The sequence below is a fragment of the Gymnoscopelus microlampas genome, assembly GCF_963454915.1.
Source record: "Gymnoscopelus microlampas genome assembly, chromosome: 13".
NCBI lineage: Eukaryota > Metazoa > Chordata > Actinopteri > Myctophiformes > Myctophidae > Gymnoscopelus > Gymnoscopelus microlampas.
The window spans coordinates 10346353-10366176 of record NC_139950.1 but is presented as its reverse complement, the minus strand read 5'-3'; the positions used below and the strand labels follow the sequence as shown (position 1 = coordinate 10366176).

Here is a 19824-nt window from a genome sequence, read left to right as displayed (position 1 = left end):
TATATATATATATACACACACACACACACAGATAGATAGATAGATAGATAGATAGATAGATAGATAGATAGATAGATAGATAGATAGATAGATAGAGATATTGATAGATATCTATATAGATAGAGATATTGATAGATATCTATATAGAGAGACATATAAACAAATATATATACAATATAAATACAGTTTGGAAAAAAATGATAAGTGGTCAATTGCGTAACTCAGGGTTTCTCTTATGACCTGTGTATCCATAGAGCTATATATAGGCTACGTGTTTATCATGGGAGTTGTCTTGTCACATTTTCCATACCTCACCATGTCATTGTCAGACGGACCTACCTACCCTACACACTGTGACCATAGACACTTTACCAGTTTTATGCGTCACACACAGCAAGGTAAATACTGCCCGTTATTGCTTCAGGTCATGATGACGATGGGCGGATCCTGAGAGGAAATAGCCGAGCTACAAGCTCACAGTGCGTCGCGGACGTGTCACACTGTGAGCTTGTAGCTCGGCTATTTCATTCGGCACGTGACGCTGAGGCATAAATGGCCCCGCCCACGTCCACTCTGGAACGCAGGGGCTGACGTTGATTTCTCTGAAGCTCCTCGAGTCGGACAGACTGCGGTGTGGAAGAAGTTCTCCTTAGCAAGACGAAAAGTAAGTGACGAAAACAACCAATTCCACGTTGACATTTATCAATTTAGCGTCAGCCAGAGCCGTAGTAACTACATTTACGTTGCATTTTGGTCCTATGTTCCGTTATGTGTTTGTTTTCGTGCTGTTTTGCAGCAAAACTCCCACCACGGCTACTAACGTCTACAAGAAGCCTTCCCTCCCTTCCTTCCCCTCCTTTTCCTCGTTCTGAGACGTTTCTTACGCAATGCATGTCGATTTCTCAACGCTGAAAATGCAGTTTATTGTCGTTTAATTGCTTTAAACATAGATATTTGTTTCAGTAGACTAGCCACGAACGTCTATTTTTAACTTCCTCACTGCCCTGTGTTGTAGAGATTACAGTAACGTCAAACACGGGCCTGTTGGGGATTAAGGAAGTTAGCACTCTAGAGGGGCACACGGGGATAATGGACTGTTTACTTTACTGTAGGCAGTGGTGGAAGTACTCGCATGTTTTACTTAAGTATAAAGTATCAATAATGCAATTCAGAAATACTCTGTTACAGTAATAGTCCGGAATTCAAAATTTACTTGAGTAAAAGTAGGCCTACAAAAGTATTGGCATCAAAATGTACTTAAAGTACCTAGAGTAAAAGTACTCATTATGCAGAATGTCCCATTTCACAAGTTTTCAAATCTACTAACATCTTTTGAATGATCTGGTAGATCAGCTATTTTCAAATAGCTAAAGTTTAAATAGGGTTGAAGTGGTTAATGTATGTTTTGTAATGATAATCAAAATCTACAAATTAACTACTAGTAACTAAAGATTTCAAATAAATGTAGTGGAGTAAAAGTACAATATTTGGATCCGAGATGTAGTGGAGTAGAAGTAAAATAATTGGAAATACTCAACTAAAGTACAAATGCCTCAAAATTGTACATAAGTACAGTATTTAAGTAAATGCACTTAGTTTCCACCTGACTGTAGGCCTCCTTAGAACCAAGATGGGTGTATTGACATGACACTAGTATGTTTTACTGCCTGGCCTGCTCTCTGTCAGAATGAAACTATGCTTTATTGTGCCACTCTAAATGATCAATGTAAGTTACTGTGGCTGTTAAATATAAACCTTCATTGATCCCACCCTGCCCTGGCCCATAGTGTTCAGGTTGTGGGTCAGATGCCCATGCCAACTGGCCTATTCTAACGTCATACTTCCATAGGTTTATATTTTAGAAGTAGCCTAACAAAAACGTGTAGCCTAATTATAGCCTCAACTGACACTTTTTATTTCTGGGGTCAAATAGTTGGAGTCACATAGTTTGGGGGTGGGGAGTTCCTACTCCATCTCCATTCACATGCTCCTTTGTAACTGTCACCCTTTACCAGTGGTGGAAAATAACTAAGTACATTTACTTAAGTACAATTTTGAGGTATTTGTACTTTATTTGAGTATTTCCAATTTCCAATACTTTTACTTCTACTCCACTACATATCAGAGGCAAATATTGTACTTTTACTCCAGTACAATTATTTGAAAACTTTAGTTACTTTTCAGATACACATTATGATACTATGAAACATACATTAACCACTTTGGCCCTATTTTATACATAGGCTATTTGAAAATAGCCAATCTACAAGCTCACAACGTGTCGCAACGTGTTGTGAGCTTGTTGTAGATTTGCTATTTTCAAACATTTTTGTACTTTTACTTTTGGTACTTTAAGTACATTTTGATGCCAATACGCATGTACTTTTACTCAAGTACATTTTTAATTCTGGACTTTCACTTGTAACAGAGTATTTCTATATTGCAGTATTGGTGCTTTTACTTAAGTAAAGAATTTGAGTATTTTTCCACCACTCCCCTTTACTGTGAAGAAGTGTGTCACACCTTTTTGGGGTCAAACATATCATTCCCAGTGCCTGTGTGCATTTACTATAAACTCCTGTGTGTTGGTCATAGCTGTGCTCGGGCTGGATTACAAACATCATCTGTCGCTTTAATTACAATGTCACAGTTTGTCAGACATTCTTGTTGTGAATGGCCTCTGTGTCATCTGAAGTGAACTTTGTGTTTGGTCAGGAAACTTTTTTTTTTCTAGCACAGTGTTCTACAGTAATTCAAATTCAGTGGCATTGGTAATTTTTTCCATTGTCCATAAAATGCAAAGCAGAAACAGGAGGAGTCTGTTCCATTTAAAACCGCTGATGTAGGGTTCACCATGGAACAAGTGGGCCTGTTGCAACCACGGCAATACACTGAGTTTCCTCGGCATCCTGTGCTGTCACCCGTTTAAAAAAAATGTTGTCTTAACTCTCTGCAAGCATGAGTTTTTTTAGACTTTTCATACAAGACCATGCCACTACAGTTGCTGTAGTTAAAACCCAGGCATGTGATGGGTGGATAATTGGATAGTATCAAAGCTTAGGTTAGACCACACATGGGCAACATACGGCCCGGGGGCCGGACCCGGCCCTTTGACCATCTCAATCCGGCCCGCCAAGTCATAACAAAAATGTAAAAAAATCCACATTTTAAAAGGCTGCCATATGTTACGGGTTTTGAGACAAATTAATTTAACTCCAATTAATATTAATATTTATATCATATTTGCCATTTGAGTACATACCTGCATTCCTCCATCCGTATGTACTCAAATGTTTTATGTTTATAATGTAACAGTGAAACAGTCTGCCGTGAGTTCATCATATAATGAATGCGATGTGAATGCAATGTGTTTTATCAGTGACCTATGGAGAGGTGCATATCAGATAAGATGAGATACGGCATTGACGTGGATTGTTTCATGTGATCTATTCATTGTAATCTCGTACAGAGTACACCAGAGTGATACAAAAAGAAAAAGAAAGATCAACATTTTGTTGATGAACATTGTTGTTGTGAAAGCAAGGACCTTATTCTAATGTAGTCTGGCATGCCTACCAAATTCACACAGTTTTAACATCATTCAGCACTATGTGTTTAAAGTTTCAATTCAATTGTACAATGAATGTGTGGCCCTTCACTCATTTTATCGAAGTCAGTATGGCCCTCTGGAAATAAATGCTGCCCACCCCTGGGTTAGACCTATGTCTAGTGCAGTGGTTACCACACTTATTTCACATTCTTTTTTATTAAATATGAATGATATATTATCAATACAATCTTAGTGTTTTGCCAATTATTTGGGGATCACTTGCAATATCCTCACAGCCCACACAGGTTGGGAATTACTGGTCGAGTGGAAAAATAACAATGCAGTGCCTATATGTCATATACTGTATTGACACTACTTTAGTTCAATTCATGTTCCTAAAATAGACAAACCATAGTGGTGAAATATTTGATGACAGCCTGGTTTCACAATACCACTTGTCTTAAATATCTCTGTACTTGATCTGAACTGCATCTCCAGATAGAGGAAGGTTAAACACAATGACTGAATGGACGACATCCTCTTTTTCTTTGCTTATATTGTCAAAGAAACGGAAAGATCCGCCCACCAACTAGCTGCTGTTCAAAGGATTTTTAATTAGCAAAAGTGGTGACGTTTCGAGAAAAGCAGGCTCTTCCTCTGACAGAAGGCTGCTTGGCTCAGAGTCAGAAGAATGTTACCACTTTTGCAAATGAAAAAATCTTTTGAGTGCAGATCTTGGTTTCTATGTCACTAGCTCCTTTTTCAGATCCAGTTTTATTTTTGGCTCTGATCCTGATTTTGGAGAGTCCTCCTAGCTAGAACACCGATTTTAAAGTTTTGACCAATAAAAAAAGGTGCAAAGTTTCCATTTAATTTGAAAAACACACATTTGATTAAAGTTTCTACTTTAGGGCATTTAACTAATAAAACAAACATTTTGGTAGATACAAAATAAACACATGAACTGAACTTTTATTTTATTAAAGTCTTATAAAAATAAATGTATCTACAAGCTCACAATCGCAATGTGTTGTGAGCTTGTAGATCGGCTGTTTAAAAAAGAGAAGAGAACATTTGTAATGCAGACATGCTCCAATTAGGGACACAAGGTTTTCATACATGCTAATAAAGTATTCAATCAATCAAAAGGCTGAAAGTGTTTGAAATGGGGGCACATCGGCTGCATAATTGCTGATACTAATGTTGTAAAAAGAAAGTCAAATAATGTATTGTAATATTTTCACTCTCGCACACACGTACAGAACCGCTAATGCTAAATGCCTCCCTCCTGGAACCTTAGATTCCTATTGTCTTATTAGCTAGATAGTTGGCTGTTTATTGCTCCCACAGGGGAATGAGAATACTAAGCTAGGAAATGGGCGGAGGGTTTTGTGTGTGACTTGGTGTGTGTACTGTTTTCAACTCTTTCGTTGCTATGGCAACATGTTCAACTTGTGTTAAAGGTGCCGTCGCCCACTTACTGTATCATCAGTAAGCTGAGCAAACTACTGTTTTCTCTGTGAATCCGTTTCTGGCAACAACAAAAAAAAAGTAATGCTTGGAGTTGTGGTTTGTACAGGTGCACTTCCTCACCCGAGGCCGCTTTTTTGCTTTGCTTAATGTTCACATAATTATTTACTTCCCTCAGGCATGAGTAGTGGTAAAAGCCGATAACGGTCATAATAACAATGGGTAATAATAGCTGTCTTTTTGGCAATACTCTTACAGGTTTAAAGCCATGAGTTACCCTGGATACCCTCAGCAAGGCGGATACCCTCCTCAGCAAGGCGGATACCCTCCTCAGCAAGGCGGATATCCTCCGCAACAAGGAGGCTATCCACCCCAGCCCGGAGCATATCCTCCCCAGGCGGGAGGCTACCCCCCTCAGGCCGGGGGCTACCCTCCTCAGGCTCAGTCTGGCTACCCTCCACAGGCTGGAGGATACCCACCCATGCCACAAGCAGGTAAAGCAGAGTTCAGTGGAAAAAAAACAAAACAAAATGATAGTGTGTTAAGGACACAGAGGTCAGATGGACACTGAGTCAGTGAGTCATGTCCTCAGTGTATGCAACAGGCATCACAGGGTTTAGATTTAAGTGAGAGAATGCTTGTGTTTTGCTGCTGTTGCTAGGAGAAGCAGCTCTCACACTGTGCTCATTCTGCTCAACTTTGGAGCCCCTTATTCTATCTGTTAACTGGTAGAGGAGTGAGAAACTGGGCAGTGAGCAGTAAGGATGGCTCATTCCTATCTCAATCCAATATTGGCAAGATTCCACCCCTTTCTGCACTTGTCGGAAACTTAGTCAGAGTTCACTTCTATGTTGTAATGGCTTTGTGAGAGTTCACTACGCTTCCATGTTGTAATGGCTTTGTGAGAGTTCCCTTCCATGTTGTAATGGCTTTGTGAGAGTTCCCCTCCATGTTGTAATGACTTTGGTGGTTTGTCTGTTATCTGCTGCAGGCAGCTGGGGTGGCGGGCAGCCTGGCGGTTATCCCTCCATAAGTCTGAACAACTTGCCCAACCCAGGATTCACTGCAGCCAATCTCCCTGCCATGGTAAGCGTTGCATGGAAAACACCATTACCCTCACCACAGAAAATTCCCTTAAATGTCTGCATTTCAGCATAATCACATGATTGTGTTGAATGTTCCAGTTAGCATGAATTATACATCCAAAATTGGAAAAGTCACATCCAATTTATGTGGTACGGTAAGGTTTTTTTAAGTCCCATCTTATAACCCTCTGTGTTGTACTGTAGCTTTCTTCGTCAGTTTTCCTTTCCACTTCTCTCGCATGATTAAAATAATCATGTACTGTATTAGCCACTCGAGCCAGTGCTTTTAAAACCTGACAATCTGCCGCAACTTTTCTCTCTTTACCTTTTTAAATTCTGTATCTGTGTAATTTATGTTGCATTCAAATGTCTGTAACAAATATCTGGTAATTCAGAAGCTGATGGCACATTTTATAATTTAGCATTGTCACACTTTGTTTTGGATGTTAACTTGTATAGCGGGTACAGAATCAAGATGTGTGATAGAAGTACTAGAACATTAGTCAAATATTTACATGGGTAGTGGGATATCAATTTATAGCCTGGTAAACCCTCCCTCCGGAAATCTCATTTCCATTTGATTCCAGGAGTGAGTCTGGCCTGATTGCCCATTGTGGGAGTTTCTAGCGGAATTACCAACTAACCGAGCCAATCAGCGTCCTCGCTCATTGTTTTGTGATTGACAGCGGGGGTAGGCCAATCAGGTGGAACCAGAGTGGTTCACACGTCATTAATCAATACACCTTTCATACAAGCTGCTCATTAACATCAAAGACAAACCAATTACTCCTGGTGATAATCACTGCAGCCTAAAGTGGCTTAATTGGACATCAAAGGGCCACTTGGACATCAAAGCTACATTACTCCCGCCCATCTCCAGCCCACAGCCAAATTGCCCATATAGGTCTGCAGGCCAGGCTCACTCCTGAAATAAAATACAATTGAGATTTCTGGAGGGAGGGTTTACCAGGCTAATCAATTTATTGACCATCCATAAAATAAAGTGTGACCTTGGCTTGCATATAATTGCAGAAAATCAGGGTTCTTCTGTGCACCTTTTACTGCATGCTAATCTTTCTCAATCACAGGGCAACCAGTTCTCTGCTGCTATGGGGGGATTCACTCCAAACCCGTCCATGTTCCCCCAAGCCCCTGGGGGTTACCCACAAGCCCCCCAGCCTGCGGGGTTTGGTAATCCCCCCCCTAACCAACATGGCATGTACCCGCAGCCAGGAGGGATGCCCCAGCCACAAGGCCAAGGAATGGGCTACCCTGGACAGCCAGGCCAGGCCCCGGGTGGATACCCTCGCGCGCCATCACCCAACCCTTCCATGCCCGGATATGGAGGAGCCCCATCGCCTGGGGCAGGGTACCCGAAGGCCCCCTCACCAAACCCGTCCATGCCAGCCTATGGTGGAAACTATGGTGGAGCCATGCCAGTAGCGCCTGCCATGAATGTAAGACATGTTTAAAAGGGCGTAAGGACTCGTATTGACTTGTTTGCCTAGAACTATTGGCCGAAGCTCTGTTTGAAATCTTTGAAGTCTGTGGTTTTATAATAAGGGAAGTCACTGTTGTTCTCAGGCCTGTCACAATTATTTAGCATAATCGCAATTATTTAGCATAATCGCAATCATTTTGCATAATCGCCATGATCGTTTCCATGTTGAAAGATGTTCATACATTTTCCAAAAATAGCAGAAATGGCTGATCTACAAGCTTACACCAGGTCACAAAATGCACATGAGCCATTTCCGCTATTCTTAAATATTTTTGAAAGTATACAATTATTAAACGTGTTATAAAGTTATTCGTCATATCTGCCCTGTGCAATTTGTGATTATGTAGCCTAAATACCCAAACAGAAATAAAAAATGTATTCACTATCTTCTAATGTTCAATGCCAAAGACACAATTAAATCGTTAATCGTTTGACAATTGATCGCCAACTGATGTAATCCTGACAGCCCTAGTTGTTCTTTCAGAGAGGATTCAGGGGTACAATCAAGGACTTTCCTGGAGCTGACCCACTGAGGGATGTGGAGGTACTGAGGAAGGCCATGAAGGGCTTCGGTGAGTTCCTTAGATCCTTCCTGAAATGTACAAAAAGTGTACCAAAAGGTTTAGTCATTTATGAGGTAATTGAATGCATATAATATGCAGTGTTGCTTTCAATACACTTCATGCAGTGGACGTTATCTAAGAAGGATAACTTGCAGCAAAGTATGGTCTCTGTACATTTAAGTGAACTACTTGAAAAGGAATTGGCAGTACTGTGTTTTCCTTTGTGAATAGCATTCATTTTGACGTTGTGGGCTTGTCTGTGCAGGAACTGACGAGAATGCCATCATCGAATTGCTGGGAAGTCGCTCCAACAGACAACGTGTGCCTATGTGCAAGTCCTTCAAAACCGCCTATGGAAAGGTACCTTTCATGATGATAATGATACAGAACTTCTTTATTTATAAAGCTCTTTTAACCCATTAAGACCTGGAACGCATCTGTGTCACTTTAGATTTCTTTGGCCATTCAAAAATAGCAGATATACAAGCTCATAGCGCGGCACCGAGTGCCGCGCTATGAGCTTGTAGATCTGCTATTTTTTTTTCTTTTTTCAAAAACTGTTCGGATTTAGAAAACATTTTTAAGAGTCGCCTCAGGTCTTAATGGGTTAAAATGGGGTTACAAAGTGCTTTACAATATGAAAAAAACAATAGTAGAGCTTGTGGCTAATGTTATGTGATGAGGCCGTTATGTCAGAGTTGTCTGGTTATCTGAAAATAATGCACGCCCCTCTGGTAGAATCACACATTTTACTTGGCTATGGTATAAATGTGTGTATATTACATGGGTATTGTTAATAATTAGCCCTCCAAATGGCCCTATTCTCATCTAGAAGACTAAATACTAACATGATACTTTATTTTGGACTCTCTGAAGTAAAAAATGGCAGACAACCAGTTGCAGATAAAACATAACTGCATGACTTAGATTGCATTACTAAGACTGTGATCATGACATCCAGACAACAGGTGCTGATGCTGCCAGTGAAATGGGACAGGGGGTTGGATGTCCTCACAGCTCATTATAGCTGGCCCACAGAGCATTTCCCCCACAGCAGATTATTCATAACGCCATTAGAGCTCGCTATTGAATCATTCCAAGCATGTGTCTCTTTCCTCCATCAGGATCTCATCAAGGACCTGAAATCAGAACTGTCCGGAAACTTTGAGAAGCTCGTTTTGGCCATGCTGAAGACCCCAGCTGAGTTCGATGCCTATGAGCTCTACAGTGCCATCAAGGTTTGTTTCACGAAAAAAAAAAAATATTATTATATATAAAAATGATTATATTATCCGTAATCTACAAATACAAAATCATGTAGATCTCAGAATTCACATGGAAACATGGCGTGGCTCCTACTGGATGTGAATTTGTGATTCCATGTTGCCAGCCTGCGACATCTATGATGTATTAACTCCAAATGTTTTAGCTTGATCAGATCCCCATTTCAAAAAGTATAATACACAATTGAAAGGGATGGTGATAAGTTGGCCTACTGGCAGTCTGCACACACAAAAATTGGCACTGATGTGAGATTAGCTCCAGACACACTGACTGAGAGACAGACAGACATCTTATAGATGGCTTGCCTCCTACAAAGCCACACTATAAAAGTATTTGTGTATTTTGTTCCCTGACATAATCAGAAGTGGGTTGCCATTGTAATGTTTTTTTGCCTAAGAAGCTTTTATTATTTAGACAAATTTGGTTTTTTTTGTAAAGAAGACAACCGTTGTCTTTCTAAATTTGATAGAAACATGACAGAAACTGATAACTGTTTGACATGATCCCAACAGGGAGCTGGAACTGATGAAGCCTGCTTGATAGAGATCCTGTCATCTCGCTCCAATGCCGAAATCAAGGAGATTAACGAGGTTTTCAAAAGAGGTAAACCTGCTTCCCTTACTAGCCTACCATCAAGTAAACTGCACACATTGGGCCTCATTCAGACATTCAACATCAGATTCATGGATTAAAGTTCTCAGTCGCCGCAACTGATTTCAGTCATTTTTGTAAATTTAAAGAGTATTGCAATGGGTCAGCAAGAACACAGGTTTAGAATGATTATACCGTAACGTTATAATTCAACATATTGTGGTAATTGTTTAGGACAGGGGTTCTCAAACTTTTTTGGCCCAGGTACCCCTTGGAGGGGAGATTTTTTTCCAGGTACCCCCTCATCCTCACAGCAGCGATAAGCATATACTTACAACCACATGTGTACATTTAGATGCCATTGGAACTATTTGTATTAAACAACGTTTCAATCAAAATCTTTCAGACCCATTATAGTCATAGACAGAAACCACTACTACTATATGAATCATGTGCCAATAGTAATTTTATTAAAATAGCTTTTGTGCAAAACCTGACAGAACACTTTTCAAGTAACTGATCTTAATGGTTCAGACTTCAGAAAATGAACACTTCTATAGTTCTTATAAAAACAGACATGTAAAATGACCAGTCTAAAGGTGACTTTTAGTAGGTGCTTCAATTTAAAAATAATAAACTTATTGTTAGGGATATTCGATATTGACTTTTTTGCCAATATCCGATATTCCGATATTGTCCAACTCTTAATTTCCGATTCCGATATCCAGTGGTGGACAGTAACGGAGTAAATGTACTTGAGTACAGATTCTGAGGATCTGTACTTTACTTGAGTATTAGATTTTTTTGATACGTATTACTCTTACTTACAGTACATTTCCAAGACAAATATTTTACTTTTACTCGAGTATATTTCTAGGAAGGCTATAAAGTACTGAGTACTTTTAAGCCCACTCCACATCCACAACAATGTTTCGCCATGCATGTTGCAAGGAGTTGCAACATGCAACTACTTGCAACTACTTGCAACCATTAACCCCAATGGCAGTTGCAAGGAGTTGCATCGGTGTGTGGTTGACCTTAAAACAGTTTTGTTGCAAGGAGTTGCATCGGTGTGTGGTTGACCTTAAAACGGTTTTATTGCAAGGAGTTGCATCGGTGTGTGGTTGACCTTAAAATAGTTTTGTTGCAAGGAGTTGCATTGGTGTGGTTGACCTTAAAACAGTTTTGTTGCAAGGAGTTGCGACTAGTTGCATTGGTGCGGTTTGGCCTTTAGGTTGGCTGTTTTTTTCTTCCCTAAAATGCAATTGGCTTAACTTCTGCTCTCACACTAGCCGTGTTTCTGGCTTGTTTCTGAAGTATATTTAAAAACAATTACTTTATTACTCTTACTTGAGTAACATTTTGACTGAGCTACTTTTACTTATAGTGGAGTGAATTTGACCAAGGAGTATCTGTACTCTTACTCAAGTACTGGGGTCGAGTACTTTGTCCACCTCTGCCGATATCAACCGATACCGACATATGCGGTACCATATCTTTTCACCAAAAGTCAACTAATTGTCAGGTAACAACATCACATATCTAATCAAATAAAATAGCTTTAATATCAATGTAAAATCTAATAAATATCTAATACATCTAATATGTATACAGTGATGTTGTTAGGTTTTCAATGAAGTGAGTCCCGGGACTCACTGGTGGTCATTTGAATGAGTCCCACTAATCTTAGATTAGATGTTGGCCTATTTGACAGTGCAAAAGCATAATTGCCTCTGATGCCTATAACATTAACGAGCGTCAACGAGCGTCAACGAGCGTCAGCTGGAAACAGACGCACACACCTGCCCTCTGCAGTGCTCTAATTTGAAAGTGACTGGAGTCTGCCTCATTTCTCTGCAAAAACCTTTGAATATGATGGAATATGATTAAGGATTACTGTGATTATTGTAAGCTCACATTTCATATCACATACACCATTACAGTAAGAACTTATGCAACTTTCACTAGCCCCCCCATTAAAAAATACATAATACAAAAATATTTTTAATCAAAAAAATGTTTATTTTTTTATCTGTGAAATATTTCGCGGACCCCCTGGCCATGCGTCGCGGACCCCACTTTAAGAACCGTGGGTTTAGGACACACAGTGCTAGTGTTGGGGCTCCTTTCACGCTTGCTAACAAAAATTTTCAGTCTTAGAGTTTTGCTTTTGCTTTAATCCCAGCAGATTTGATTCTAAAGCGCTCATGTGAGGGCATCTACAAGTGATTCATCAATCCTTTTATTAGCTGAATTTGTTCATTGGAAATATGCGTAAAGGCACTTATAATGACTTATTCTTTAACAAAATGTTTCAGTGCCAACATTTGTCTTGAGAAATTAAAAACAAAAAGAGGCCTGTTAAACTTCGCCAATAGCTATTGCTAGTTTTTGAAGTAAGACTGTATGGGCTCATAGATATGATGCAGATTTTTACGCTTTTTATTTATTTAGTTGAAGCATTAAGTTAATCTATTGTAGCTTTTCAGCTACAATATCCTATTGTAGCTTTTCAGCTACAATAGCCGTTTTGAATCCAAATAGGGCAATTGTGTTGTCACCTTTTTCACCTCGGGGGTTTGCATGCCTATGTTCTACCAGTGTAGCCACAATTTGGAGAAGTGTTAAGCTGCGTACACCAAAAAAACCTAAACGCAAAGAAAAGCAGAAGTACAGTAGTACTAGTAGTAGCTTTTTTTTTTATCAATAATTGAGTGTGTTTGGCCATGACAAAAAACAGGCCGTTAAAACTGGAGCGCATTTTGAAATCTAAAATGTAAAATAGCAGCTGTAGATGAGAAATAAGTATATTTAGTTACTACATAACCTATTTATGGATAAGAAATTAATATTATTGTTTAATACATTTTCCCACTAGCGCGGGAAATGGTGTGACGCAATCTACACGTGTGTGTGTGTGTGTGTGTGTGTGTGTGTGTGTGTGTGTGTGTGTGTGTGTGGTCAAGCCACAGATACACACCCGTACTTGCGCTGCGGCGTGCATAAGCATTTCACTGCTGTGTTGGCTACAAAGTCATGCTACCAACAACAAGTTGACTGGAGAAGCACTATTTTCTTATACAAACTAATCCTGTCACAAAGAAAACCACACCAACATCAAGTGCTTGGCATCGCACTATAGCTACAGAAACAGGTCGTCATTATGTCAACATTGTACGTGTGTGTGTGTGTGTGTGTGTGTGTGTGTGTGTGCGTTTGCACGCGCAGATCCGTGCACACACACAAGCCGATCGTATTGGAGCACAAGTGTGTGCTCCAATACGACAATATTTGCATAGAGATTGCATTGAAATAAAAGCTGATTCATTTATTAGCTTTTCTTGGTGTGTAGGGGGCATTAGCCATACAGTATCATATCTGAACTTTGCTGTACAGCAGCAGGCTCCACTTCCACTCATGGTTGCGGTTATGCAGCTACGTTGTTAAACTCTTAATAGCAGTTATCCAACTTGTTGACGACATGGACACAATACAAATGCAATTCATAGTCTTACCATCTGATGAAGTTGCAGTCTAGATAATATCTGTGTCCATCCATTATTGATGCAGGACAGCAGATGGAATAGTTAAGATGGTTAAAGCCTGTCATGTTATATTGTTTAGTTCCTCTACTTTATTCTTTCGATTTGATTGTCAAATTTGTTCCGGGTTTGTCTGGTTCCATAGGTCTATATGTTTTACTTTGCTGTGCCACCATAACCTCAGTATGTAACTGAGGTAGTTATTAATAAAGACTTTTGGTGGTTTTCACAGCCATTGAGTAAAACATATTTTCCATTTGAACTAAAATTATGATTTTTGAGGTTTCGGATAACTGTGACGAGAGCCATACAGTTGGGAGTATTGTGAAGGTATGTCTTGCTTTGCTACTGTCAGCTCCTCCATCAGCGATGATGTTGCTTCCCGGGTAGACTAAGTCGTCCACATTTCTAAGGGTTGATCTTCGCTGTTTATTGTATGGTCAGATCTGGTGTTGGAAAAAGAATAAAGTCTGCACACTGGTAGTTGCAAAAAGCTCCAGAATGTATTGCTCGTCAACGTTTCGGCCTGTTCAGGCCTTCATCAGGACATGCATCTGGTGTTGACCCTGATGACCTTGGTCTTTCCGATGTTGATCGTTAGGCCCAGTTGTTTACTGTGTTGTGTAAATTGTGTTCCCGAGATCAATGTCGTCTGCACAATCAAGGTCCTCCCAACTGTTGGAAGGGAGTCCACTATAACCCTGTTCTTTGACCACTCACTTCTTTTGTCATGGTCCAGTCAATGGACAAGGAAAAGCGGGGGAGATGTTAGACAGACATGGCTTTTTTATGTTTAGTACTTTATTTGGTGACTATAATTTGGCTTTAGCCTTCCTTGTGTCTGGGTAGCTCAGTCGGTAGAGCACTCTCCTTTGGACCAGTTATTCATGATCAGCTGTGTTTTTGTACAGAGTACAAGAAGACACTGGAGGACTTCATCAGTGGGGATACCTCAGGTCACTTCCGCAGGCTCCTGATCTCACTGGCCCAGGTACAGATCAACCCCCATTACTCCATATACAACCCTCATTGGCCCATATACAGTATGTGTGTGCATCAGTAGTTGTGTTTATGACTATGATCGTCTCTGTGCTTTTAGGGTAATCGTGATGAACGTGAAACTGTGGACATTTCTATGGCCAAACAAGATGCTCAGGTAAAATTATTTTCCAGGTTTGACAGATTACCTGTATATCAGTCATCTTTCCACTGTGTTGCTAATAAATACAAAGCCGTTTTACCTTGTGCATGTCAATATGCTTCTTATAGTCCCTCTACGCTGCTGGAGAGAACAAACTGGGAACTGATGAGTCTAAATTCAATGCCATTCTGTGTGCCAGAAGCAAACCCCATCTCAGAGCAGGTATGTAATGTAGTACACCAGCAGCACAGCATACTGTTCAAAAGTAAATTACGAATCACAGAGTAATTTCTTGGTAGAGAGAGACATCACAAAGTCATTTCTTCGTACAAACCTAATACTCAAAGAAGAACTGACAATATCAACTGAGATTCTGACGTGTGTGTTTGTGTGTGTGTGTAGTGTTTCAAGAGTACCAACAGATGTGTGGCAGGGATATTGAGAAGAGCATTGACAGAGAAATGTCCGGAGACCTTGAGACTGGCATGGTGGCAGTGGGTAAGTCTGGCAGAGGTCGACCTTTTGTATTGTTTAAGGGATGTGCGGTGCTGGTCCACTATAAACAGTGCTGTTCCTGCTAATCGTCATGGAATTATTAGTTGGTTAGAAAACACGCAAAAATCCCATGCCCTCAACTTCCTTACAGCTCAAGGTTTTTTATTTCCCCGAGTCATGTCTTTAAGGTAACATGTCTTTAAGGCAACAATCATGCAGTCTGCAGCTTAACGCGACGGCTAACCTCTATAGGTAACTTTAGGGGGAAAAAAGTACCTTCCCTGATAAATTGTGCACATCCATTAAGCCTAATTTGTATTTTGTTGCACGGTAGTGGCACTCGCTAGTAATTGTTAATTTTTGGTGAGTGACCCCATCATGCGACAAGGGTGAATATGGGCTTCGTGACATGTCACATTTCAGTAGAAAATAATTGTACTTTCATTTAAAGCATAAATGATCTTTTACTTGCTCACATTTGTGCTGCGTGGCACGTTGTCTATGCCAACATGTCTGAACTGACAGGAAACTATGTACAGTAACTGGCCCTTTAAAAGTCGATAGAAATGCTTTGCATGCTTGTATGTGACAAATGTCATATTGGTTTGGATGATGCAAGTATTGCTGGTGTGACCTATGGGTCAACTGTGTAATCATTTGCTGTTGTATTTTCCCTACTTTGCTGTCATTGCTCAGGGTTATGGTACAGTAACCTGCTTTTTTGTTTTTTATTATTTATGAATTAGCCTCTCTTGGTTACTCTTGGTTTTACACGTTTTTATAATGTTTTTGTGTGAACAGTGCAGTGTGGAATGTTTGTTTGTTTTCATTTCATGAGTCATTTACTTTCCAAAACGTGCTTTAAGTTTTTAGTTGACTTCATCTGCTCCTTCTCACCTATTCAGTACATTTACACTCCCCTTAATTTCTTTACAGTGTGCCGTGCTTTGTTAATTTTATTAAGAATTTCACACGACAACCTTTACAAAGATTTAAGGGCCGTCCACACCAAGCACTATAACTATATCGTTCAACATTGTAATCTTTACAATTTTGGCATTTAGCATACACTCTTTATCCAGTGCGAGTTACAGTAGCCAAGGTAAGCATACATCAAAGGCAGAGAGACCGTGTAGTGCCTCAGTAATCTAGGATCCTAGACTAACCAAGAACCTAGCATCAGTCTAAACAACATAATATCAAAATATACTAATCTGTACATTGAAACTATATAGGATGCTAGGTAAACAAATTAACCTAGCATCGGTCTAAATGGCATGCTATCTAAATTACATTTTTACCTTTGCATAAGACGTCATGGTCGTCAAGGCTACACATTATAGTTGTGTTGGTGTGTACTCTTCTATCCAACTGAACACAGGTTTATCTTTATAGTTCCATTTCTAGGTGTGGACGGCCCATTACTGTCTTGTGTCTTATCATCATCTTGTTTTTTTCCCATTAGACTTTCTACCTGCTATGCACTGGTAGTACATTATAGAGTTAAGTACCGTGGTCTGTATTGAGTAATTGCACGTCTTTGGTAATAAATGATTGTTTTGTGTGTTTCAGTGAAGTGTATTAAAAACACACCCGTCTACTTTGCTGAACGGCTCTACAAGGCCATGAAGGTGAGACACACCAGATCATCTTCCATACAGTACCAGATGAGAAAGTCTGTTGTTTACTGCATAATGTGTGGATTTAACTGAACTGTGTGTGTGTGTGTGTGTGTGTGTGTGTGTGTGTGTGTGTGTTCTCAGGGCGCCGGGACCAAGGACAGAACTCTGATCAGAGTCATGGTCACCCGCTCTGAGGTCGACATGTTGGATATCCGTCAGGAATACGTGAAGAAATATGGAAAGTCACTGTACACACACATCTCTGTAAGTATCACAATACTACCATGACTGTACACGCACATCTCTGTACGTATCTAATCACAACCATAGTCACACATGTAACCACATGTTACCCTGGCATTCTTATTCTGGGTGAGAAAATTACGTGAAAATTGCCCATCTACATGTTCACAGCTTGTAGATTGGATTTGTCTGGCCCTGGAGTCAGTACATAGTATTTCTCTGCTGTCCAGCGCGAACCTGCTAACTCCAAAACGCTCATTGTTCAGGAAACGAAAAAACAAAATATACGTTTTTCAGAAAATGAAGAAAACCTTATATTTTTAAAACAAAGCAATACTACCTCATCAAAGTTGGTATATTGACTGTATATATTGTGAGATACTTGCATGTGTCATTATATTATCAACACTTTACCCAAATCGCGGGTAAATCAACACTTTACCCAGCGCGAGTGGAGTTAGAAGTTTCAGACGAGCAGAAATCAAGCTGAAATGGAGTTAGGTGTCCAAACAACAGTAGCTCCACTCGCTGCTGAGAGAGAGGTTTCAAAAGGGTACAGATTCCCAAAAGCTTACAATGGATCTCCAAGCTCACAATGCATCACAACAACATGTGAATTAATGCCCTGATGCTTCATGACACTTATTATATAGGCCTACAACAATAAACAGGACTTTAAATTACAATAACTTCTGCAAAGAGGTAGTAGAACACTAGCGCGACAGAAATGCTATGGATGTCTTTCTTCTTATCACAATGCTCTCCTCATTAAACACTTCATAGATTTTAGAAATATAATTACTTGTTTTCATAACATTAGCGTCAGTGCTAAGTTTGATAAACAGGTACACTGCATAGTTTTAACAGACTACGGGGAGTCTGTTTACGTGTTCCTCCTCCTCGTTCACTGCGCAACGCGCACTGCTAATGCTGTGATAGCAGCACTGTGTAGAGGAGAGGGGGGAGTTGTTTGTTTTTGACGGACAGTTTGAGGATCCAATGGAGTTGGGAGTTTTCGTCTGAGGCGCTTTTTAATACTTTTCATTGGTTCAAATGTTTAGATTTTTTACACAGATGTGAAGGGTGTTCAATAGCGTCGATTTATGAAAAAAAAAATGAAAATGGAGTTAGCTGGTTCGTCCTGGACACCGACGATATAGGGTTTAATGGTTAAATTACTCGCACTTAAAGCTGCACTCTGTAACTTTGATGTCCTATTCGAGATTGGAACCAGCCAGATCCTCTAATCAAGTGTTGAAATTTGTACCACGGAGCTAATAGGCACGCCTTCTCGCTCGGGGGAGAAATAGAATTTGGACCTTTTTTAGGCAATACCACTTGCCAACCAAGTTTGTCAAGTAAAAGAAGTTGCTTAGTGTAGCTTTAAATCAACTTGGATGATTTACGCAGCCCAGATTACCTTGTCGTGAGACAACTGAAGCTACTTTCAATAAGTACATTAGAAGGATCTGTTTGCTAATTATAGCTTTTTGTGTCTTTTCCGGCAGGGAGACACATCAGGAGACTATAAGAAACTGCTACTGAAGCTCTGTGGAGGGAGTGACTGAGAAGGAGGTCTTACAAAATAAGACAGTTTACTGGCTGAACCTACAGTATATCGCTTGCACGATAATCTGCAATAATGCATGCCATGCCAATCACACTGTTCTCGATGCAATGTTTATCTTGCAAAACGAATGTCGTATATATCAAAACCGTCTCTTTTTTCTATAATATATGCCAGAAGTTTTTATATTTTTTTCACTTGTATATTTGCGCTGGATATTTCAGGTTTAATGGAAATGGCCAAATAAGTTTAGAGTTGTAAAGAATTGATTTGATTGGAATTTGAATGATAACATTTAGATGTTATTAGGAGCATTTTTTTTTCTTGCCAATATTATATATCTTTAATATTACAGAGAAAGATGTATTAATAAACTAATAGTTTAATATCAGCAAAGCTGAATTTAGTTATACACAATACTTAGCAGCTAAGTACCAAAGTGCTCTGTTAATGTTTGCAGTCATTTAACGCCTTTTGTATTTTATGCCTACGTTCATTAGGCTATTTCTGTTCGTTTTTTTTTTATTCTATTACCTGGACTTTCTTCACAGACCACTTCTGTTCCATAGTCATATGTTTGTGTCTGTGAGTGTAATCACATGTTCAAACCTCAGAGCATCCTATTTGGAGTTCCAGGTGCTTTGATGAATATCTCAAACAATAAACAGCCAATAATCCACTAAGTGTAACTGTTTCATCAATGTGACATATCAAGGAAGATTGCATCATGAAGTATAAAATATTTCACCAATTACTTGGGAGGGGGGGGGCTTTGTTTTTCAAGGCCTTATGTGCCACAAGGCACCAAGTGGATAGGTAACGGGAGTGGGGGGGGGGACTTTAACTGGGCTGACCCTGTTCAGATCCATGGACATACATCTTAGTTATGTTTTTGACATCACCTGTTGATTTACTGATATGGTTAATATGATGCTAAATTGTCCCAATGTATAAAGCACCTTTATCCAAAGTGCTTTTACATGTGCATAACTTCACCCATTCTCATACACACAGGACAGCAGTGGTAGCAGGTAGCCATGCAAGACCTGATTTTGGGGAGCAGTTAGGGGATTGAACTGGGCCATATGATTATCAGACATTCTAGACAACCTCTATACCCCCTGAGCCATTGCCAACCCTGTAATAAGCCTGACATATATATATATTTTA

The 19824-nt window shown here is 39.8% G+C and overlaps 1 protein-coding gene across 2 annotated transcripts; it reads left to right on the top strand.

Annotated features, from left to right (window-relative positions):
- Positions 1 to 536: 536 nt before the first annotated feature.
- Positions 537 to 19333, top strand: LOC311058152 (annexin A5-like). Of its 2 annotated transcripts, none has more exons than XM_084075490.1 (15): positions 537 to 664; positions 5279 to 5514; positions 6012 to 6106; positions 7335 to 7562; positions 8091 to 8178; positions 8435 to 8529; positions 9294 to 9407; positions 9966 to 10056; positions 14498 to 14577; positions 14686 to 14742; positions 14856 to 14949; positions 15130 to 15225; positions 16795 to 16853; positions 16986 to 17108; positions 18596 to 19333. In XM_084075490.1, exons 2-15 carry the CDS (start codon positions 5289 to 5291, stop codon positions 18653 to 18655), a joined length of 1506 nt encoding a protein of 501 aa, XP_083931616.1. In that variant the 5' UTR covers positions 537 to 664; positions 5279 to 5288; the 3' UTR covers positions 18656 to 19333. The 2 variants fall into 2 exon arrangements, with proteins under 2 accessions (XP_083931616.1, XP_083931615.1); XM_084075489.1 differs by having other exon boundaries at positions 7194 to 7562.
- The last annotated feature ends 491 nt before the right edge of the window (positions 19334 to 19824 follow it).